General features: G+C 52.0%; 6 protein-coding genes across 6 annotated transcripts; 4 read left to right on the top strand and 2 right to left on the bottom strand.

The window, feature by feature from the left end:
* Nucleotides 1–357: 357 nt before the first annotated feature.
* Nucleotides 358–2,520, top strand: A1O5_10229 (uncharacterized protein; the record flags this gene model as incomplete). Its single annotated transcript, XM_007750806.1, has 2 exons — nucleotides 358–740; nucleotides 801–2,520. The coding sequence occupies 2 exons, from the start codon at nucleotides 358–360 to the stop codon at nucleotides 2,518–2,520; spliced, it is 2,103 nt and encodes a 700-aa protein (XP_007748996.1).
* A 924-nt stretch (nucleotides 2,521–3,444) lies between these two features.
* Nucleotides 3,445–4,436, top strand: A1O5_10228 (uncharacterized protein; the record flags this gene model as incomplete). The annotated part of the gene is made up of 4 exons (XM_007750805.1): nucleotides 3,445–3,738; nucleotides 3,822–3,937; nucleotides 4,032–4,213; nucleotides 4,312–4,436. The coding sequence occupies 4 exons, from the start codon at nucleotides 3,445–3,447 to the stop codon at nucleotides 4,434–4,436; spliced, it is 717 nt and encodes a 238-aa protein (XP_007748995.1).
* Nucleotides 4,437–8,529: 4,093 nt separating this feature from the next.
* Nucleotides 8,530–9,258, top strand: A1O5_10226 (uncharacterized protein; the record flags this gene model as incomplete). Its single annotated transcript, XM_007750804.1, has 3 exons — nucleotides 8,530–8,679; nucleotides 8,740–8,862; nucleotides 8,917–9,258. The coding sequence occupies 3 exons, from the start codon at nucleotides 8,530–8,532 to the stop codon at nucleotides 9,256–9,258; spliced, it is 615 nt and encodes a 204-aa protein (XP_007748994.1).
* A 2,472-nt stretch (nucleotides 9,259–11,730) lies between these two features.
* A1O5_10225 (uncharacterized protein) lies at nucleotides 11,731–13,093 on the top strand (the record flags this gene model as incomplete). The annotated part of the gene is made up of 2 exons (XM_007750803.1): nucleotides 11,731–12,090; nucleotides 12,143–13,093. 2 exons carry the CDS (start codon nucleotides 11,731–11,733, stop codon nucleotides 13,091–13,093), a joined length of 1,311 nt encoding a protein of 436 aa, XP_007748993.1.
* Nucleotides 13,094–13,735: 642 nt separating this feature from the next.
* On the bottom strand, nucleotides 13,736–15,177 carry A1O5_10224 (uncharacterized protein; the record flags this gene model as incomplete). The annotated part of the gene is made up of 5 exons (XM_007750802.1): nucleotides 13,736–14,122; nucleotides 14,224–14,295; nucleotides 14,396–14,662; nucleotides 14,805–14,879; nucleotides 14,932–15,177. 5 exons carry the CDS (start codon nucleotides 15,175–15,177, stop codon nucleotides 13,736–13,738), a joined length of 1,047 nt encoding a protein of 348 aa, XP_007748992.1.
* Nucleotides 15,178–16,536: 1,359 nt separating this feature from the next.
* Nucleotides 16,537–21,950, bottom strand: A1O5_10223 (DNA-directed RNA polymerase II subunit RPB1; the record flags this gene model as incomplete). The annotated part of the gene is made up of 3 exons (XM_007750801.1): nucleotides 16,537–21,468; nucleotides 21,527–21,755; nucleotides 21,823–21,950. The coding sequence occupies 3 exons, from the start codon at nucleotides 21,948–21,950 to the stop codon at nucleotides 16,537–16,539; spliced, it is 5,289 nt and encodes a 1,762-aa protein (XP_007748991.1).
* Between the last annotated feature and the right edge of the window lie 890 nt (nucleotides 21,951–22,840).

Raw genomic sequence — 22,840 nt, 5'->3', positions numbered from 1 at the left:
GGGGCCGCCTCTCTAGCTGCCCTCCGCTAGCAAAAAGTTGCAGTAGAGCGCAGACGACGGACTGGCAGGCCTTTTTATCTTGGACGGAGTACCGAGAATACTCTGGTTAAATCTTCCTTCTTCTTCTTCTTCTTCTTCTTCTTCTCCCTACCTGTTTGCGACGTCGCATTGTACAGTGCTGGGATTTTAGATGTCGTGCAGAGTATGCGTAGAGTTTGCGACTGTTCGGTAATGCCTGCATCTCAACCTCGCCTGCAGCTGGCCAATAGCTTATGCTTTGCTCCCCGCCGCCCGTATCGGAGTCAGCGATAGGCGAGACCGCCGCCCACGTCTGTCAGACGTTGGGCCTCCTGTGGAATGATTGACCTGCTGCCCAAGTCGCTAACCAACAAATTCAACGACGCAACTGTGATATCAATCCACAAGCGCGACTGGAGCAGCGATTCCTCTGGCAGCAGTCTGCTGAACCCCGTCGAATCACCAAGACCACGACGGGGCCGTCGACGGCAGTGGAAGATTTCGAGACTCCAACCCAGCAAAGCAATATGCTATGCAGCAGCAATCGCCCTCTTAACTGCCGTTTCGCTCTGGTGGTTTCTCCGCCCTACGTCGGCCGGAGGTCTCATTGAAATTCCGGAACCTGATGTTGATGATGGGTTGGAAGAGGATGGCCCAATTCCAATGGGAAAGTCCGTGGATCGAAACGGGAGAGAGGTCTTCTGGTGGGAGAAGTTTCCCAGGTGAGAGAACGGTTCACTGCGCCTGCCGGGTTGTAACGGCAGTGTTAATCTGCTTCCCAGGCTTCATGGCTTTTATCGAGGGCGCAAAAACATCGTTCCATTCTCCGACTATATCCCAGAGCAACAGGTAAATGCTTTTGACCCCTTCGATCCTGGAAAGCACGACGACGACGCCGAACTGATTGCGCTCCCGTCGCCCTTGCCAACGAACCTCGAAGAATGCTATGTGGATGAAGAGAGGAGAACCCTGCCACCTCCAATATCCGCATACAGGGGGTTACCGCAGGGCATGAGTGCGCCTCTGTTTGGGTCTCAAAGAGAGCTTGGCATCAATGATCAAGTGTGTTACGATCGCCTAAATCGACTGGCACCTTACGGCTTAGGACTTGCGGAAGAAGAAGGAGGACTCGGCCAAAAGCCAGAAGGTGACTACGAAGGATTAGAACAGGTGGTTGCGATTGACTGGAAGGGTGTGAAATGGCGCGATGCACAGCGGGGATGCTTCGAGAAGAATTCCAGTCGGATTCGATCTCGGACCGCCTTTGTGCTCCGCACATGGAGCACCTTCCACTATACGGAATATCACATCGCTATGCTACGCGCCATTATCAGCGAACTCGTGATTGCGTCCGGAGGTCGATACACGGTTCATTTCCTGATTCACGTCCAGGACGATACCATTCCAATCTGGGCTTCAAAAGAGCTGTACAACGAGATCCTGAGAGACAGCTTGCCCGAAGAATTCCGTGGAATGGGCACGCTCTGGTCTGTCGCGCAAATGAAGTTGATTTACCCTCCACCATTTCCCGACAGCATCGTGAACTTCTCAGGTGGCGACATTTACGACGCATATCGATCTTTACATTTCCCGCTACAGTACTTTGCATCCCGATATCCGGAATATGATTATTTTTGGCAATGGGAAATGGACATTAGAGTCACGGGGCACTATCACGAACTGTTGAACCAAATCGAGTCCTGGGCCGGAAACCAACCTAGAGACTATGCTTGGGAGCGATCATCGACGTTCTATATTCCGTCATTGCACGATTATTCTTTTGCAAACTACGCTCAATCTGTCGTTGACGAGGTGAGGGCGCGCAACGAAACACCAATTTCCGGTCCACAAATACCGCAGGAGCGGCTGCTTGATATTCCCGAACAAAAGACCCCAGATGACAACGACGAAATCACGGATCTAATCTCATTAAACCCTCTCTTTAGTCCAGAACACACTCGCTGGGCCTTCCACGACGACATAACCGGTTACAACGTCACCCGTGACGGACGACCCCCTACACGCGCCGCCCTGATTACAGCCTCTCGAATGTCGCGTCGGCTCCTCCTTCTCATGCACGAGGAAACTTACCGGAACAAACATACCATGTTTCCAGAGATGTTCCCCGCTTCCATTGCTCTTCATTATGGTCTTAAAGCGATATCCGCCCCTCTTCCGGTATACTTTGACCGGGATTGGCCCAGCACCCATGCCGACGAAGTCTTTAACAACGCACCTATCGGCTTGGAGCACAAAAAAGCAGGCATGGACCACGGACACGGACATTTCCACGGTGAAGGGGGCAGCGTATTCGGGCCCGGCGAGCACGTCTTCCGTGGCGCGACATATTATTCAAACGCAGGATTTGCCGGCTATCTCTGGAGAAGATGGCTTGGTAGAGAAAATGGAAATGACGAACTTGCCTGGGAGTCGGAAGGCGGGCCAGGAGGCGGGCGAATGTGTTTGCCCATGATGGTGCTGCATCCCATCAAGTACGAATGATGACCAAGTTCCACGAATCTGACAGATCCCCTTGAGCGTTGATTCTCGGCGTTTTCACTTTGGCCAGTCTCTAGGATGAATGCATTCGCCGTTGCGGGAAGGGAAAACGAACTTTGTTGCAGAGATTATGTCAACGATCTAGCCGGTGATGGGTATGTCGCATCTGTTCTGAGAGGGCATTTGCCCAGACGGCGCCAGTTACGAGTCTCTTTGCTTATATCCAAGACATTTTATTGAGACGAGATAGATACATAGAGTTTAAGATAATGCTAATTTCACTCTGAAAAAGCCAAGTGTGATGGTTGAAATTATTGACCGGTAACGATGCTCTTCCACCAGTCCCATGGTCCCACCCATCATCCCTAGTAGCCTGGTATAAGCCAATCTTGGCCATTTCAGCAAGGTTGCTTGCGGCCACTAGGCTTTCCAGACCGCATTTGGCAAGTTTTAATCGACGGGCCATTGGGTGAGGCGAGAAATGCGGAGGGACTTTGGTAGATTTCTCGTATCGCCTTCGGTTCCCCAAGCACCACCACGTTCTTTGTGTTTGGATCATACCCTCTACCTACGACCCGTCGAAATTTGCCAGTTGGACTCTGTGCGTGCGTGCGTGCGTGCGTGCGTGCGTGCGTGCGTGCGTGCGTGCGTGCGTGCGCGGGTGTCGTTGAGCTGTCCAGATGACGAGTTTTGAAAACGAGTTCATCAGTCTGGCCCGGATGATCCGAGCAAGGGATTTCAAGAGGTCGCAAGTAGCATATATACACGATGCCCTCCGTCGATGAGAGCGTAAGTTTCAAATCAACAACTTCAAGGTTGATACTGAAAGCGTCCTTACCGAACTTTCCCTTCTGCACGTTGGTTAACTTGCTCCCTTCAAATCAATCCACCAACATTCGACCCCCAGTGCCCAACCATCAAAAGGAAATGCCTCTGCCACGCCGGGCCATTATCGCCGTAACATCCGCAACGGCTCCTCTCCATGAGGGCCGTCCTACGGGGCTCTTCATTAGCGAGGCTCTCCATCCATTCCAGGTCTTCAAGCAACATGGCTTTGAAGTCGACCTCGTATCCGAGAAGGGCACTTATGTGCCTGATTGGTTGAGCTTACAGGAGAGTTTTCTTAGCGGTGAGGACAAGAAGGAGTGGGAAGACGTGAACAGTGGGTTTAGGAAGAAATTGGATCATATGCCGAGTGTGGAGACGGTAGATGGCAAGAAGGTATGTTCAACGGCTGTCCTCAAGGTGGCAGCCGATGTGTTGAGATAATGTGGGCATGCATGCTAACTGATGGATGGTTGCAGTATGGTATCTTCTTCGCTAGTGCCGGACATGCAGCTCTGATCGACTATCCTCACGCCAAAGGCCTGCAAAAGATCGCGACCGATATTTGGACGCAGGGAGGCATTGTGTCGGCTGTGTATCTTTCCCCGTGCCCCTCTTGACACTTGGTCCCCTTGAAAGTGCCCTCTAAAGAAATCTGGAGCTTGATCAGCTGATATGACTCGTGATAGTTGCCACGGAGAGGCAATCTATGTCGGTGTAATCGACCCAGCCACGGGCGAGTCCATCATCAAGGGAAAAACCATTACAGGCTTCACCACGCAGGCAGAATACGACATGCATGTCATGGAGCCTGTTCGGAGCTGGGGTGAACCATTGATCGACGAGTGGGCTACCAAACTCGGTGCCAAATGTAAGTTTCATTGACCTCCTCTGTGGCGACATATCAGTAAATTCCGGGTATGCTCGAGCTCAGCAGATGGGTCTGCTGACAGTTGCTGCGCCTGCCAGATGTTAGAGCGGATGGTGTCTGGGACGACTTTCACGTTACCGACGGAAGAATAGTGACTGGCATGAATCCGCAGAGCGCAAAGTCGACTGCCGAAGCAACGGTCGCGGTTTTCGAGAAGCTCTGAACGAGCTGTCAATGTAGATTTCGCCGCAGTCAATTACCCTGACTCAGGTTGCGACCCATTGACGGGGAACTATGCCACATGCCTCAGACCTGAAGCCGGATGGCCTTGATATTCTTGACCTTTCCACTCTTTCCAAAGCTGCAGCTATTCCTTACTCTTTGTGCGCTAGAAAAGCCTAGTGGCCGGTTTTTGTGTATTCTGCATAGTCCCGTCATCTCACTGCATGTCGCTTCGACTTTGTCCGCACACTCTGGCACAAGATAGACCAGCCACGAGTAAGTGGGAGGGGACAGGGACAGAGCCCTAAAGCAGCCCCGAGTCAGTCCGAGGATGGGATCCGAGTATATACAAGTATACGTGAATGTGAATAGAGTGGTAGTTCGGGAGGCTGATACTGCGTCCAATACTCTCGGCGTGTTGAAGGGTTGAATTGATGGTGCGTTGTACGGAGTACCTGGTACCGACTACGTCATATGTCATGGTCCGAGACGCATCAGTAACTCACGTCCGCGTCTCGGACAACATCAACTGCACGCTTCAATCCATTCAATCCATGTCCACACCCACTGGTGCCCCTGCCTGTCACGGTATCAGCTCATTCTTTCGAGCCCTACGAGTAAATATACCTGCTCACCCAGACGAGCGCCTCTTTGGCCGATATCCTAATGCCCTGAATGTGGACAACATCTGCGACTCGTTGCGGCAATAGCCCGTTTCTAACACGAGGATCGCTCTGGGAAGAAACGAACATCTTGTCCGAGTACAAAAGCCGGGAGCAGGAAAGACGATTGAGGATTTCCCTTATTTAGAAAAGTGGCGCCACCAATCGCATCATACAGAGTCGATACGACCTGAGATCCTTGAGCCTCACGACTGGTCAAGTCTTGAACCCTCACCAGCTTGGCCTCTCGGCTGGCGGCCTGAAACCCACGAGTCCAGAGGGTGATGCTTTGTCATCCAGATGCATGCCGCCCTTGCAACCCCAAGCCAAGATCACGGTGAGGTGACCTTGCTGAGCTAGGTTGTAGCGAATGTTGTCGGACCGCCGATCCACTGGCAGGCCGGTATCAGGTGGCTTGCTGAGTGCCTGGATTGATCTCTGTACAGTCATTCTCGAAAGACCTACTTGAATATTACCATCTCCAGTCGCCATTGTCATTGTCATGGCTCGCCCTTTATTGATCACAGCGCGATGCTGACTACTCGCGAAGTTGGATCAGGAAACTCCACCCAGATTCCGAGTAATACTATATTGCGGTTCCGAGTTGGTGCTTATTCCAGAAAATCGAGGGTCATTCCTCGTAGGGAACCCGTCCATTCTCAACCTGGCCCGTCGCAACATGTTGGTACACATGTTGATGCTCAGAATCCCTATCCTACTCACAGCAACAGCCAGCAACCTGTTGACAACCAGCAGAATGAGCAGAACCTTGTGACGTTGGATGAATTCAAGATTCCTCATGAGCCATTCTGGATCTTTCCGGCAAAGGACAATGCTAGTACGAGATCCGGAGTGCAATTCTGTGAGACCCCTGCCTCATCAAACACGAAGCTCCTGTTGACAAAGCGGGAGATATCTACAGTTGGGCGCCATTCTCCGTCTACCGTCGAGGCGATAGAAATTCCAAGAGGACGATTTTTGAGGCACTTTTCAAAAATATCTTCCAAGATGATATGCTATTCGAGGCAACCATCGCAAACGCTCGAGCGATACAGTTGGCCACAACCCCATACAAGCCAGAGCATTCCCAAATTCTCGCCCAGCATGCCAACACCATCATCTCGAAACTTCGCACGAGACTCTCCACGAAGCACGCTACATCTGAATATACTTTGCTGAGTATCCTGTGCTTACTCACTCTATATGCAAGACATTCCTTCGCTTGCGGCTCGCACCGCGTATTGACTGACAGCCTTCCAGATCTTTTCCCGTCGTGATGTGGACTGGGAGGCTGAAATGGAACTGCACCTCACAGCAATGAGGCGATTAATGGAGAAGAGAGTTCGCGATGGTGAAGTTTCAGGCCTTGATGGTTACATCAACTTTCGGGTGATGATGCACGTCTGCCCAAATAAAGCTCTCTTGACTAGTCCGGCTGACTATGTTTGCTGAACAGGTACGAAGAGTTGCTACAGCATTGGAGACGGATAGAGAGATTCAAATATCCCATTAATCCCGAGTCCTTGAAACCAGTCTTGTACAATCCGTGTTCCGACCATGGGAGCATGATCGAGAGCTTGTCCAAAATGCCATATGGTCTTGCCGCTCTTGCAATGAGCAGACCCATCTCTAGGCGGCTATGCTCATTGATCGTGGAGATAGCTGAAGTCGATAAAGGTACGTCAGACACCAGCCTGCGCAAAATTATTCTTACCTCAATATAGGAGTCCGTGCAGTCGAGCACCCACACATCTGTTCCAGCAAAGCCGCAAGTGACACGACGTTTCACTGTACCGACCTTCTGATGCATCGCCACCTTCTTAGTACGCTTGACGAAATACTTCTTGTTGGTCTTTTCACCTACGCAGAGCACGTATGTCAAGTGCTGTGCGCACCTGTTACTTTGGTGGCCGACGCTTTCCACCGCACAAGTTGTCTAGCACTTGCTTGCCAGAGCGATCTGATGCCCATGCTTTTCCCTCAGTCGACACCAAGTGCTTCTCCCGTTGTACAGCAGGCTCTTATGTGGGTGGCAACAGTTTTGACCGCCACTCGGCTACCGGATTCACCAGCAGGCGGGCTTGCTCAACGGTTGTGGAGACTATCGAACAATGAAGCACTGGATACGAATCAGGCAGTATACGTTAGCAGCCATTTGTTCTTCTGGGATGATTACTTGACAAGGCGATTAGCGGAGAACATGGCCCTCAACAACTGGAACTCTGATGCCTGCATAGTATCTTGCGATGACTAGTCTTTTCTCAGCCAGAGCTTCAGACTGTGAGGTTGAAAGTATCCTCTTCTCCCAAGCAGACTCAACAAGCCGTCCATCGGGTCAGAATCCCTGCGAGGAAGTGGCGGCTCGCTCATCTAGGATTAGGTCAGTACCCACCTCGAAGGACAGCTTTGATAGATGTCTTTCGTTTCAGCAATGTCCAAAAGTGCCACAGTCGAATTGCTCGTGGCCATCTTATTTTTGTCCATACGACGAACACAACAGCGACGTGAAAGTCAATATCGCCATCGTGGAGACAAGAGAAGGCGGAGTCCCCGAAAATGGGGTTGATGATTGGACCGACCCGAGGCAGCTTCCAGTTAACGACGCCGGATTATGAGATTAGTTGACATGATTCTGGAAACAAGTGGGAGCCTTCTTTCTCCAAAGAATCATGGGTATGCTGTTCTCTGTGACATCGCGCCTCTTCAAGGGAAAGGGACATCGTTGAAGATTGGTTGTTGAGCGGAGCAGTATGTCTAGAAAAAAGGAATGGAAATACTATGTATCGACTATGAGCTTCTGTAGTGCGCTCAGTGAGAAGTCGAACAAAATATTGAATCCAGTTTAAAAACATGACAACGCTTTCAACAAAGATGGGTATCGCATCGCGAGTGTGTAGATGCACGCTCGGGGTCATACGTAGTCGGTGTTCGGCTCGTCAGACAGCACCACAAAGCTGAAGTGAGACAGATAGAGCGATAAGCACCTATTCTGGAGCCTATAATTTACAAATGTTTACTTTTTGCCGCAATCGACCATAGGATGTGGAAAACAGGGCTTCCCGTTCGCTCAGCCGTACTTAAGCCACATGCCGGTCAGTTAGTACTAAGGTGGGTGACCACTTGGGAATCCTGACTGTTGATTGTTTTTGTTCTTTTTTATGTTTCGACACATTTCTTCTATTCATTTTACCTAAAAATAAAGTATACTCCTGTCTTCGTGGAATCCGCGGCGTTGGACAAATGAATTTTTGCTCGGTTGTAGCGGGCGCGGGTCAGTGGCGAGAGGCGACAAGGCTGAAGTTGGTTATGTCAGCGCCAAGATAAGATCCAGAATTCTCTTTCACTTGCAAGTCAGACTCTTGCCCCCCCCCCTCGCTGTATGCACTGACACCACATCCCCCCAGGCTTGAAGAATTTTGGATTGGCACAAACATGGTCCAAAGTATCAAGCTGGCTCATATGCCACTCGAACTGGCGCTCTACGTTGCCGTGTACACTGATGTGGAGAATGCGCCTTTCCTCAAGGAACAGCTGCTGGCTGGCAACTCGGACTTCGAATACGCTTTCATTGATGCGAGAATGGTAAGCGCTCAAACACGTTCCTACAGCTTCCCAGTGTTGACCTGATTCCTCTTCTCGCAGGTTGCCTCTGTCAACCACGTGCTTGCTGCTGCATTCCGTGCCATGAACGACTATCTCAACGAAAGATTGAAGTCACGGAACGTCCACTCGGAGATTGTGTTCTCTCTGAGCCCGAACAACAACGTTAGTGCAGAATTCAGTCCTTCTGGGCTCAGGTGACGCTAACGGCACATGCAGATTGGCGAAGCCTTTCGCAGATTCGGCGTCAGCGAATCGACCAGAGATCTTCTCGTTTTGAAGGTTGCCACAATGCCCGAAGTGACCCTAGAAAGTGTCACCCAGCATCTGTCGACGCACATCCAAGGTCAACCAAGTACATTTGATAATGCAACATTTCGCAAAGTTGCAGACATGGAGAGAATCAGAAAGCTCTATAAACTCAGCTCTCCGACTTCAGGGGCCGGCTCAGGCAAGGCTGTTAACGGCATCCCCAGTACTGACACCAGCGAGGGTGTCGATGAGACGAAAGTTCTTGAAGTTCAGATTCTGGGACTCATGGCCCTTCGGGGTGCGACGTGATCGTCGAAGCGACCATTTTCCTACGTGTCTGACGGGGGGGCTGGAACCTGAGCATCCAATTTTCTCTGAACTCCTGCGGCTGTGTCCCCCCTCCGTTATGGAAGACAGCACTCAACATCAAAGTCGAGGACTTGCGATCTCTGCACCTTGCTTGGATCCTGACAGCGTCACTGGCACGACCAGAACGACCTGTCAAGCATATCGACCTTCAGGCTCCCATAGGTCGAATCATCAAGATAATATCCCAAATCTCAGATGCCCACAATGAGCCGTATCCTGATTGGAAGCTTGCGTATTCTGGGAAACACTGCTTCGAACTCCGAAGCTGTTCGATGTTTCGCACAAGTCTTGGGACTCATTTACTGGTTCATTCGTCAGCTCGGCGGAGCCTGTCTCACTGTACCGCTAGAATCGCCTGGAAAACTCCCGTCATTGCCTCTCCGAGTGCCATCTCATTTGTTCATAGCGATTCCTATGACACCGTCGCCTTGCAACAAACTCGCTTTGCGGCTTTCCGAGACGCATCAGGTCCTCTACACGTAAATCATGTGGAGCGGCCTGTGTGGACATCCACTCTTCGTGAGGTCAAGTTTGCGACATATTGATCTTGCTATATCCAGGTCGCTCCTTGCACCGGCGCACCAGCATATATCCAAAGACGGCCAAGCTTGCGATTTCAAAAACTGCCACCACGATAGAGGCGTAGAAGGTGTATTTCTGGGCAAAAATGATCGCGTCAGTCCAGTTTCATCCCTCTACCCGATGGTGTTTGTCGGCCCTGCTTGGGTTTCCCAGACTCACCATTTCAACACACATCGTCTCAAAGGACATCTTTCCATTTTTGAGAGATTTATGAGTGCACGACCAGGACCACAAGTCCCAGCTTTTTTTGCCGTGGTTGTCTTGCCATTTGAAGTACACGGCAGCAGCAATCCACGCCGCGATTCCAAGCAAGGAGGTGAAAAAGACAGCCCAGGTATGCAGGTGTATCTCACGTAGGCGACGGGTCTAAACGATTGATTCGGTCAATGATTGCGCGCAGTGTTGGATTATATGTGGCATAAGAGGTTATAGAAAGCAACTCACCCCTCCGCAGAACGTGAGCAGCGAAAGGATCTGCACAATAACAGCGAATACCGCAGCCCCGAGCATGACCCAAGTTGGCCAGACGTCAATATGGTCGGGCCAGGCACGCGGGCGAATATCGTTCGATTGCTGCTCCACGACATTTCGAGTTATGGCCCATACTACTGCGGCATGGGCGAGCACGCCAATGATGGATGCTGCGAACCCTAGCGCAATAAAGCTGGCAAGCACGCGACAGATATTTGGAGCCGCTCTTGCCTTGCCTCACGCTTTGCGGAAGTGTTCGTGTGTGGGCGCATGTTCAGTGAGTTCATGTTGTCTTGCACTCTGTTGGTTTGGCAGAGCTAGACGGAGGGGTTCCATGATGATATTCGCGACAGTGGATTGCTCGACAGACTCGAGGGGAAGATACTCAGTGAGAAAGAATCGCCCAGGATGTCGAGGGGATTGATATCAAGAGATGGCCTTGTGGGGTTGTCCTGGCCTTGATCGATGAAAAGGAGCAGCAAACTGCCGTCGCTTCGGTATCTTCAACACGATAAGCCCTTCTCAGAGCAAAGACCCCCTCCGAGTTGTAAGGATTTCGGCCATTTGACTCAGCGCATACAATTACTACCGTTCCCGAGGAAGTCTAAAGGGATTCGCCTCAGCCCCAGTGAGCATTCTCCCCATTCGACAATTTTACTCCTTCAGGATGCTAAGAGGGGCAAAGGATGTCCGCCGTAATAACGAACCCCCAAGTCAACTAATCAAGCAAGTATGAAGCGCATAGGTACATCCATAGCGCGAGGGCGAGGCTTAAATGAGAGAAGCAAATGCTAAGCACTACTTCAGCCCCCAAGCATTAGCTCATCAGCCACAGCAAACAAAACTTCGGTACGTCGCCTCCTTTGAGTGGTGTACAGATCTATATAGACGGGACGATATAACAGAGTGAGCATGCAAGGGGAATTTGAAGCAATCCAACTCGTCGAGCAATCTTACTCTTGAGCCCGAGATACATGCAGTCGGAGAGAGCCCGCCACGGTCAGCACTAGAATTCGCCAGCTCGGTGTCCAGCCCTCGCTTTTGTTTGTTATGTAAGGCATCCACCCCTCTATGAATCCCACTACCACTACTACTAAATCTATGAGGCTGAGAGATTTAAGGAGCAAATTTTGAATCTCGGGCGAGGACAGAGGACCCAGGGGAGGTAGTAAGGAACCGCCATGTACGGATTATACCCAAGGTAAGGAAATCAGAAGGGAGTGAATACCCATATCATCATCCAACCCGTATCAGTCTTTCTCATATAGTTCTCATCTGTTCCCCATCTCTTCCCCTGTTCATGGCGACTTGACCGGCCTGTGAATATCGAGCCAGACTCTGTGGTGCCATCCTCAATCCATGCTCCAATCAGTGCTGGTCTCGCTGGCTGCTGTCGCCCTTGTTGGCGCTCCAGCAGCCGCCAACGACACGTCCGAACTCCCTCTGACCGAGCGAGACACTCCATGCTTCATGTCGACAACTCCAGTCACGGCCTGCGGACAGGGTGATCTGACCAAAGCCAACTGGGACGCGTTTGGCATCGACAACTTCCTGGCAGGCTTCATCAACCAGTTCGACACCTCTGACAATTTTCCCAAGTTCTTCGTCTCGCAGGACACGCCGACCGAGAACCCGTTCGACAACTTCGACTGCTCGACCTTTGGAAGCACCACCTGCACCATTCCCACCTTGAACAACCCGGACGCTGCGACCAACTGCGTCTTCAACGGACTTCAGGGCACCTTTTTGCGCCAACTTCATCGGTCCCGAGGCCGGCTTCATCGTGCAGAATTACATCAACCTGTGGCAGGGCCTGCAGAACCACCACGACGCCATCCAGGACGCCGCGGATGCAATCACAAAGGCCAACTTCATCAACACCATGGTCAGCGCGTTGGCACCGAAGAAAGAGCCCATAGGACCGGCGGTGTTCTCGCTGATCGTCGATCTGGTCACCGACATCCTGCCTATCGCCGGCGAGATTAAGGCGGCCACGACGTTTATGAAGAAGATCCGGCTGATCATCAAGGCGACGAAGTCCGACCTCGAGGACGACTCCAAGGACATAGTCAGCATCGTCCAGGACAACGAAGCCATCGACCAGGAAGTCTCGGCCACTGAGGACCAGCTCACCCAGCAGCTCGCCAACATGGCCACAGGCACGCAGTCGCGGCTGCAGAACATCCTCAACCAGATCTTCGGCGCGAACAAGGACCCGCGGCTGATCGCGGACGCGTCGACGATTGGTAGCACCTTCGCGTTCCTGAACGCCTACCACGGCATGTTCCTGGACGATGTGCCGCAGCGCGCCGACCTGGCCGCGCAGATGCAGAAGCAGCTGCAGAACTGGATCGTCAGCTCCGTGCTCAGCACGATGGGGTACGACGTGACGATCGACACGACGCCCCTGGAAGACCCGCCAAGCCAGCCAGGCGTGCTGTGCCGGGCCGAGAACGGCTTCACGGCGGGAGCAGGGTGCGCATTATTCCGCATCAACGGCATTGACCACGACAACGGCGACGTCATCGACAACGCGCAGCAGGGCAACAATATCTTCGCCCTCCAGGACGCGGGCGTGGACATCAACGCCATGATCGCCAACGCCCAGGCGTGCAATGGCGGCGGCGGCACCGTCGACTTCGAGACGTTCCTGGACATGGACAACACCGACGCGCTGCCGAGTTGCATGTTCAACTTCAGAGTCAAGGTAGTCGCACTTTGAAGGAGAAGGGGTACCGAAGGGGGATTTAATTTTATGTCGCCTGTCCTTCAGTCGACGTCTGCATTTTTGGAGCGCCGAGCATGGTTCAATTGGCCGGCTAGGAGCAAAGCGATGGGCGTTTCCATGAGGTCCGGCGCCGGATGAGAATATGAATACAGGGGAAGGGGTTTCCGTCTTATTGTGCGAACGTTGTGTTCTTTCTGGCTTGCAAGGTGTCCTTATGCATGTACAGTACACATAGAAAGGGTTGAGGAAAGCCGCCAGGGTTGGGTTTGCCCTGGGCCAGCCCAGAGAGACGAAAGTCCAACTGAGACTTGGGTACGCGTGTATGCAATCGCGAATCCAGATACTTGGATGGATGGATGGATGGATTACAAAAATTCGACCCAGTAAACACGGTCATGGTCGTGGTCATGGACACTATCATTGTTATTGTCTCTACCTCCTCCTCCCCTCTCCTTCTTCTTCTTCTTCTTCTTCTTCTTCTTCTTCTTCTTCTTCTTCTTCTTCTTCTTCTTCTGCTGGGGACTTTCTGGCTCTGGAAGGACAACACCCTCACAGGCCAACCGCTGTCTCCAGAGCCCGCTCTCTCATCCACGAGCCATGCCAACGATTACATACATAGTCGGCAACATGCCAGATTCAAACGTGCGGACTGTTGAAGTAGATGTTCGTCTCCTCGTACTGGGCCTCGGGACCGCCCATGCCGCGAATACGCTCGCTCAACGTCTGGCTGTTTTCGGGGTCGAAGAAGGGCTTCTCGCCGAAGATGGCGGTGCGTTTGCCCTCCCTCGTCGCAGGGTCGTAGCCGCCGGGGATGGCCCTGTGCACGACCACGCGGTTGTCCCAGAAGGCGACGGAGCCGGGCTCCCACTTCCACCGCACCGTCAGGTCATCGGCCGCGTGCAGGTGTTCACGCAGGAAGTTCAGCGTGTGGATCGACTCTTGGGCCTTGAGCTCGCGGATGTGGATGACGAAGGTCGGGTTGTAGAAGAGCGATTTGAGGCGAGTGACTGGGTGCGTGCGGACCTGTATGCATACGACGACGGTGAGTGTCTCCGAGACGAAGAGTGTTCGCGTCGGTTTGGCCGAGACTGAAGAGCACGGCGACGCAAATCAAACAGACGTACCAGTGGGTGGTCGCGACGCTGAGGGCCACGGAATGGCTTGTAGCCTCCATTGATCGAGTTCACGAAGCCGCTCTGCAAGTTTCATCCCGTGTGTCAGCAGGGATGGGTGTCATAGCCTTTCGACAGCAGAGCTTGCACCTGGTGCACCTGGTGTAGATATTGCATGGCATACCTCGGAGCTATGCACGGCATGTAGTCCATCGAACAACCTCTGAAATGTCGGGCTCAACTTATCATACAGCGCAGTCTGGCTCGTAAAGACGGTATCCCCGCCACTCTCAGGCGTCCGGATCATTCGTAACATGGTGTACGCCGGCGGGTTGGCTTCGTGAGAGTGGTCGGAATGGTATTCGCCCCCATAGTCGGCGTACTTTCGGATATCGCTGGGACGGCCAGTGGTTGTTGAGGGCGAATGTCTCTCTGGCAGGGCTTCGCTCACCTGTTTCGTCCCAAGATTGTAACATGCTTGGGGTCCTGTTGGTTGGGATCACGATCTTGCTATGGGGAGGAACCACATAGAGTGAGTACGAAGGTCCCTCTGCTACAACATGAATGACACAGAGACGTCCGAATGAGCTTACAATCCCGTAGTAAGCAGTCAGTGCATACTGTTGCTCAAGTCTAAGGTCCTGATCTCGAAAGAAGACCACGCCTCGCTAAAGGTCCCGTTAGCAGCTCCCGCGCCATCCAGAAGAGGGGCCATTGTACTTCGGCAACCAACAAGGCCAACTCGTCTTTCTGCGCATCTGTGAGTTGGCTCAATTGGATTCCCACAAGCTCCGTCCCGACGTAGGGAGTCAGCTTGCGGACCTGTTTACACGCAGCCAAGAGCGACTTCTTGTCCGGATCGGCGAAAATGGCACGATCTGGAGCTGGTTCAAACTCCTTCACGGGTGGATCAGGAGCCTTGTAGGAGAGAACTTGCTCTGTGATGCCGGTGTGAGCGGGACTCATTGTAGCTGGCAGCGGTGGGGTAGAAGCAGATGGTATTGTGGTGTGGACAAGAGTCAAGAGTCCCAAAACGGCTCTATATAGGTAGCATGAAATGTCATATCAGTTCAGTAATCCCCTCTTGTCCCCTCTTACCTCCTCCCCCACCGTCTACCTTCGGCGGTTCTAGGGCCACCCCATAGTTGCGTAATCTCGACCTGGTCTTGCCATATTAGGGCCAGAGGTTGCAGGACGGAGACTGACGTGGCTATTGACATATCGATTATACGCTCGCACCACTGTGAGTGGTTGAGGGGGTCATCCGTGCATTGTCCACACCTTTCTGTTTGGGTGACAATGAACTTCCTCAAACAGGCCATGGCGTCGGTAATTAAGGGCACAGACCAAGTATTCCTTGTTCAGACAGGCGTCAGGCGTTGTATGCAGTACCTTATCCGCACCATCCCCGAAGCTCAGCCTTACGAACATGGGACTCGTCCTCGTATGGCTACAGTGGAAGAATTCAATTACTCAATCAATTGCTATTTCCTTTTTTTCTGGTTTCCATTGCCTAACCTGCAAGATCCAGGAAACGAATGGACGCAAGAGAAGGACAATTCCAAGCTCACATCAGCTGTGAGTGACTCGTCTCCTTGATCGCAGATTTCCTTTCCCGTCAGTTTTGCTCGACTTCGGCTGCATTCACATGTCTCTGTGCGAATCAATATCCCCTGCTTGCCTGACGGCTCTCCATCACCAAGTCTCCACCCTGCGAATAACATTCTATGTTTATCTTAGAGTACAATTGCAAACTTTTCCTCGAACCATCCGTTCATGGTTCAGTCCCCTTTCGACTATCTCGCCTGTCGCCTCTCGGAATTCGATGCACCGACCAAGCTGTCCCTCATCGCTGTCAATGGTCAGTATCGGACCATACTGCCACCTCCGCTAGTCATGTTCTCTTCCCTGTCCCATGCCACCCCCGAAGCACATTCATCTTCGAAAGGAAAAGAGCTTTCTGATCTTCACTCATCGAAAAGTGTGTCTAACCATCCCATTTCATGTAAAATAGCACGTCGACCCAGTAAAGAGACTATTGAAAAACCATCCAACGCCGTCGCTAATGTTCAAGTGTTAGTGTCTTGTGAAAACACATTGTGGCCGGAGAAAAATAATGCGGAGAGCACTCTGACAGGGAGCCTCCTCTTTCCCAAAGGTGACAATTTAGTGGCCGTTAGAAAGTTGCATTAAAAAAAGACATCACCGCTACATCAGACCGGGAGTCGAAGACAGAAGGTCAAGTTAATGGATCCGTCACTCGCTCTGTATCTGAATTTTCCATTGTAGCATGACATCAAAGTCATATGATGGTACAAAGAGGACTCAGTCCTCCTTCGGAGAAGTTGGTGAATACTGTGGACTGTTCGGGGAATATTGTGGACTGGTGGCAGTCGCCGTCCTAGCCGCTGGGCTTCTTGGAGAAGCATTGTACATAGGACTCGTGGGAGAATAAGATGGACTCGTCGGTGATGTCGGGCTAGTCGGACTGTAGGTAGGAGAGGTGGGAGAATAGCTTGGTGACGTCGGAGACTGTTTATTGGCACTACCACCATACATAGGGCTTGTCGGACTGTACATCGGTGACGTCGGGCTGTAAACGGGCGACGTCGGTGACGTCGGTGATGTGGGGCTGAAAGCCGGAGAAGTCGGTGAGTAGCTTGGTGACGTTGGTGATCCATAAGCTGGAGACGTCGGGGAGTAATTGGGCGACGTCGGCGAGTAGCTCGGCGAAGTAGGCGACGCTTGGTACCCAGGAGAGGTTGGCGAGTACGCAGGCGAAGTCGGAGTGAAAGCAGGACTTGCCGGCGAGAAGGATGGTGATGTTGGCCCGAAACCAGGGCTGGTCGCGCCAAACATCGGAGAGGTTGGTGAGTAGCCAGCAGTGGGCGAGAAGCCAGGTGAACTTGGGCTGGTGCCACCGAATGGACTGGCAGGCGAGTAACCTCCAGGGCTCCGCGGACCGTAGGGACTGAATCCTCCAGCTCCACCAAATCCGGGTTGGTAGTCGGTAAATCCTCCTGGAGTTTCCGAACCAGAAGCTGCAATGGGAGAGAAGGAAGCCCCGTAGTCGGGAGAGCCAAGGTATCCACTGTCTTGCATTGGCGAGCCAGTATCGTAAGGAGTAGCAGCACCTTCGAGGAGTTGCTGTGAGCCTTTAACACCAATAGCACCACCAAGTCCAAGGTTGGCGTTGTCCGAGACAACGGTAGACAGCATGCTCTGGTCCAGAAGGATCTCCATCGTTCCGGTACCAACAGGCGCAGGTTGACCCAGAATCAGATTTTCAGAGACACCTTTGCAATCGTCCAATTCGCCAGCTGCGGCAGCCTCAAGCAAGATCTCGACGGTTTGCTCGAAGGAACATCTCATCAATGCACCAGTATCGGACTTGTTGATGCCATGACGAGTGACAGCCATGACATACCCACGGGCAGTCATCACGTCACACAGGATGCCCAAATGGCGAGCGTTGACATAAGAGCCGTCGAACGACAAGACTTGGGTCAACTCGCGCAGAATTGCAGCACGAGTAGCTTCGATTCCAAGAACTTCGAAGATCTCAGTGAAGCGGTTGGTATAAGTGCGAGAGGTGTCAACTCCGTCAATGGCAAGGACCTTTGCGAAAGAGCTGCCAGTGGTTTCGAGCACGTATTCATTGCACCGCGGATCGCTCTTGGCCATGTACACAGAGCCGTCGTCGTTGATAATCGCACGACTTTTCTGGTCGATGAAGGCTCTCGACACCCCGGGGACACCGTGGAAAGTCAGATGGTCGAGCATTTCATTCAAAAAGCGTCGAAGAACTTCGTCGTCCTCTTTGCGCTCGTCATCCTCATCTTTACCGTAATTCTGGACAAGTCGAATACGAATGATCTGCTCGTCCGCATTGATATCGCTAAAGATGACCGACAGATCCTTGCCGTAGGTCGCTTTGATCCTTGAGGCGACATCTGTAATGTTGAGGGCCTTGTCCAGAAGTCTCGCTCGGCTGAGAGTGATGCGAAGCAGCCACTTGGAGTGTAGCGCGAGATCTTGATCTGTATCTTCGGGGATGATGAAGTAGGATTCGACCATATCCAGATCTTCGGGGATGATGGTACTCTGGATATCGGGGTCGTACCACAATTCGCAGGTCTCTGCCACGGAGCGTAAGTTGGTGTGCTGTACACGGCTTCTCAGTAGCTTGGCGGCTTCTTTGTCACCGGCATTTTCTGGAAGTTGGTACACAGTCATAGACGGAGTTCGGATGTTCTGCGAGACGTTCAAGATTTCCTTGAGACGAGGCACACCCAGAGTGACGTTCTTCGCCGACACACCAGTAAAGTGAAATGTATTCAAAGTCATCTGGGTGGCGGGTTCGCCAATGGACTGGGCGGCTAGAACTCCAACCATTTCACCTGGATTTGCATGTGCAGCAATGAACCGACTCTCGACAGCTCCGATGATATTGTCAAAGGCCAATCTATTGACGCCATGCTCAAGAACAAGCCGCTTGTAGGCCAGCCGTGAGCGGAGTTGTGCCTTCAGCAGGAGGGTTGCATTGTCTTGGGCCTCTTTCGAGATAGGGTCATCCCCACGGACGACAACGAGTCGATCCAACAACTGCTTCACTGCAATAAGGGCATGACGAGGATCAAGGTCGGTCTTGTCGCCACGGCGGATCTTGAAGTTCTTTTGAGCCTGGTCGATGATACGTGCGATGTTGAGAGGCAGCTGCATCGAGTCTTCGGTGCCTTTACCCATCTTCCGCAAGAAATCCTGAGATTTTCGAAGGGCCTCATATTCCTCGTCGAACATCTCTTGGAGTTCAGTGTCACCTTGTAGCTCTCTTGCCTGGAGAAGTCTACCCTTCCACATGGAGATGTCTCCGCTCATGATGTCTACCATGTAGCGGTCATTGAAGGCTTTGTCTGACATGGTAATGATATCGACCTTTTGGTTCTCGATATGAGCACCATCAAGTCCATCCTCACCATAGATGAACTGGACCACATTTCCTCTTGAATCACGGACCGTAGAGTCATATTTGACGGTGACCTCCTCCAGAGCCTTGACAAGTCGGCGTTGGATATAGCCGGTCTCGGCGGTCTTGACAGCAGTATCGATAAGACCCTCACGACCAGCCATGGCGTGGAAGAAGAACTCTGTGGGGGTCAAGCCACGCAGATAGGAGTTCTCAACAAAGCCCCTCGAAGGAGCGGAGTAATCGTCCTTTGCGAAATGGGGCAGTGTGCGGTATTTGAAGCCAAAAGGAATACGTTTGCCTTCCACAGCCTGCTGACCAACGATAGCAGTCATTTGAGCAATATTGATAGTAGAACCTTTTGAGCCTGCACGAGCCATAGTGATGGCGTTGTTGAGATCTTTCAGACTGTTTTCTGTGGCAGCACCAGCTTGATCACGAGCCTGATTCAAAGAGTTCATCACTTTACTCTCGAACGTTTGACGAACATTCATACCAGGAGAAGGCTCAAGCTCTTCGTTGTAGGCCTTCTTTGTTATGTCATCGACCTCGGCCTTCTTAGTGTCGACGGCGTCTTGGATCTTTTGGACAGTGTCAGGATCGGGCACTGTGTCACCAATGCCGATACTGAACCCGTTGTGTAGAAGCCAATAGTTGACCACGGTTTGTGCGCCATTGAAGAAAGCCTTGGCAGTGTCATGCCCGAATTCGTTGCAGATCGTATGAATAATGCCGCCAGCACTAGTGCCGACAAATTTCTTGCTGAACAAGCCGAACATAAGATTGCCCTCAAGTACCATGAGACCGGTGTCGTTGGTTGGTACATACGGGTCTTCACCCTTGGCATCGAGTCTCTCGAGGTTGAGAGCAGGTGGGAGCACCATGCTGATCATCTGCTTCCCCGTCCAGCGAGGTGTAGGCTTGATGATAGCTGGTTGAGGAATCACCCCATCCCAGTCAGGAACCCATAACATGACGTTCATGACTTGATCCCGCGTCAAGAAGACATCACGACGACAGATCTTGTAAATACCACACAGAGTGTCCTGGATAATACCCATTAGAGGTGCATTACGTTGTGGTGACACAATGTTGAGGGGGACCATGCAAAGATTGGCAAGTTCAGCTCGAGATTCTTCGCTCTGTGGAACGTGCAAGTTCATTTCATCGCCATCGAAATCGGCATTGTATGGTGTTGTGACGGAGAGGTTGAGTCGGAAAGTGGAGTAGGGCATGACCCGGACACGATGACCCATCATAGACTCTTTGTGAAGAGATGGCTGACGATTGAAGAGAATGACATCTCCATCCTGGATATGACGCTCGACGATCCAGCCATACTGAAGAGTCATTTCTCCAGCACGTTTATGGTGGCGTAGATCGATACGCTCTCCAGTGTCTCGAATGACATATCTCGCACCGGGATGGTCGTTGGGCCCATTCCTGACGAGGCGTCTCAGCCGATCAATTGTAAAGGGGGTGACCCTTTCCGGGTAGGTCAGCGTGCGAGCAATACTTCGCGGGACACCAACTTCGTCAAGAGAAAGGTTGGGATCACCAGTGATGACGGTACGAGCAGAGAAGTCGACACGCTTTCCCATCAGGTTCTGGCGCAATCTGCCTTCCTTACCCTTAAGACGAGCACGGATCGATTTGATGGGTCGACCACTCTTGTGCTGCGCTTTGTCTAGTCCTGCAATCTCGTTGTCCATGTATGTGGCAATGTGATACTGAAGGAGATCACAGAGATCAACCTTGATGTGGTCAGGCGTGCCGTCAACTTCAGTTCGCAGCACTGCTTGATTGGCCCGAATGATATCACCTAGTTTGAACGTGAGGTCGTCTTCACCGCGTTGTCCTTGGCCGCTACCGTCAACACTGATACTGGGTCGGACTGGTGGAGGAGGGACAGGGAGCGCAGACAAGATCATCCACTCAGGACGGGCATAATCAAGACTGAGACCCATCAAGTCTAAGGTGTCGTCGGTCAAGGTACGGAACGTGTTGAGAGCATCTTGTGGGAAGATTCGCTTCTTCTCGGGAGCAGTTTCTTCATCGTCTTCGCCTTTTCGCGGTTTCCAGGTCGCCCACAACTGCAATCCAGTTCTCCGAATGTCCGGTTGTGCATTGCCACAGCCACCGTGCTTAGGCTGAGATGGTCCTTTCAAAGGTTGATCGGGGTCTTCAATAGGATCGGCTTCGCAAACGTTTCGAGGCTTACTGAGTCGCCACACTGCTTCGAAGCGGCGCTTTCGGTCTCGAATCGAGACTGCATGGCGGAACTCTTCGGTCTGCAGTTAATTGAGATTAGCAGTGAGAAATGGGATGCACGTCACAGGAGGGACTAACATCAAGCGCCTTGATCTTGCCACAGTTGTGGCAGACCGTCTCCAAGATCTTCTTGACTTTGTTCATGAAGCCATAGTGGTAGACTGGAGTTGCGAGCTTGATGACACCAAAGTGGCCAGGGCACTCGGCCATGTTTTCTTCACAAGTACTGCATTTGAAATTGCGATCGATTGTTCCGAGATGAGGATCGTTCGGACCTTTTTCGCGAGGTCTGAGGCGTTGCTCATCCCTGGTCAAACACGGGTTAGAGATCAACAATCAGAGAAGTGATTTTTGTCTTTTTATTCTCTACATACATCGTCTCAGGATATTCGATGTCGATGACCGCGAGGCGCTCGGTCTCTTTGGCGGAGAAGAGGCCAAACTGAATCTCCTCGACCGTGCGCAGAGGCGCGCTCGAATAAGGGAAATTGAGGCTCGCCATGATTGCGCGTGTTTGTCCCGGAAATCTCGAGTATCCTAGTGAGACGATTCTTCTTCACTCTTTGACACGATCTGGGATGATCGCAGTGCTTGCGCGGGTGGCTGCGCGATGCTGGTCAGGGATGACCTTTGCCCTGTCGGGCCGCCCAAAACAATGCCGTGTCCTTCTCCAGCTGCGCTCTTGACCAATTTTCTTTATTTTGATCCAAATCTTCCCGGAAAGCGATCGGCTGACCGATTAGGACGCGTAGAGTCGTAGGCGCGATCGTGTTGAGATGGTTGGGTGGGGGTGGTGATAAGGAAGAGGATGAGGAAGGGATGAGAAAGCCAGCGCAAAATTTGAGAGTTGAAAGGGCGAGCGGTTGCCTGCGCCGCGCCAAGAAAATCAGCCCAGCGGCGAAGGCGGCTTTTTAGCGGCAGAAATTCGCCTCCTTTCAGCCTCTCTGCGGTTCTAGACCAGGGTTCAAAAATACCGGGTATGAAACTCCTTAACCGCGAAGCAGAAAGCAATGGTTGAGTCTTTATTCTGGGTTCACTGACTCTACACAGTATCTGGTGCTACAACTGCTGCCTGAAGCGAGGACATTGATGTCAGATGATATGTAGCAGATTGTCTGGGTGAAGAGTGTCCAGAACGAGCTGGTTTCGAGCTCATGGTCTTAGATTAAGCCATCGCATTTAAACATGATACATTCACTTCACACGCTCAATGACACAGAGGTCTTAAGTGACAAGCTATCACTGCAAATTCACTAACAACGACATATTCTCTTCGCACTGCTGCCGTGTTGCATCGATATTCTCGCTTAACCTTCCTTCTCCTCTTTGTCTTCCGTCTAAACCCACCGGCACGTGATAAGGCTAACAATGGCGCTAGGACCGGATCCGGCA

Source organism: Cladophialophora psammophila, assembly GCF_000585535.1.
Source record: "Cladophialophora psammophila CBS 110553 chromosome Unknown aczJe-supercont1.19, whole genome shotgun sequence".
Taxonomy (NCBI): domain Eukaryota; kingdom Fungi; phylum Ascomycota; class Eurotiomycetes; order Chaetothyriales; family Herpotrichiellaceae; genus Cladophialophora; species Cladophialophora psammophila.
The sequence above is the reverse complement of the archived record's forward strand: the minus strand, read 5'-3'. Positions and strand labels throughout refer to the sequence as shown.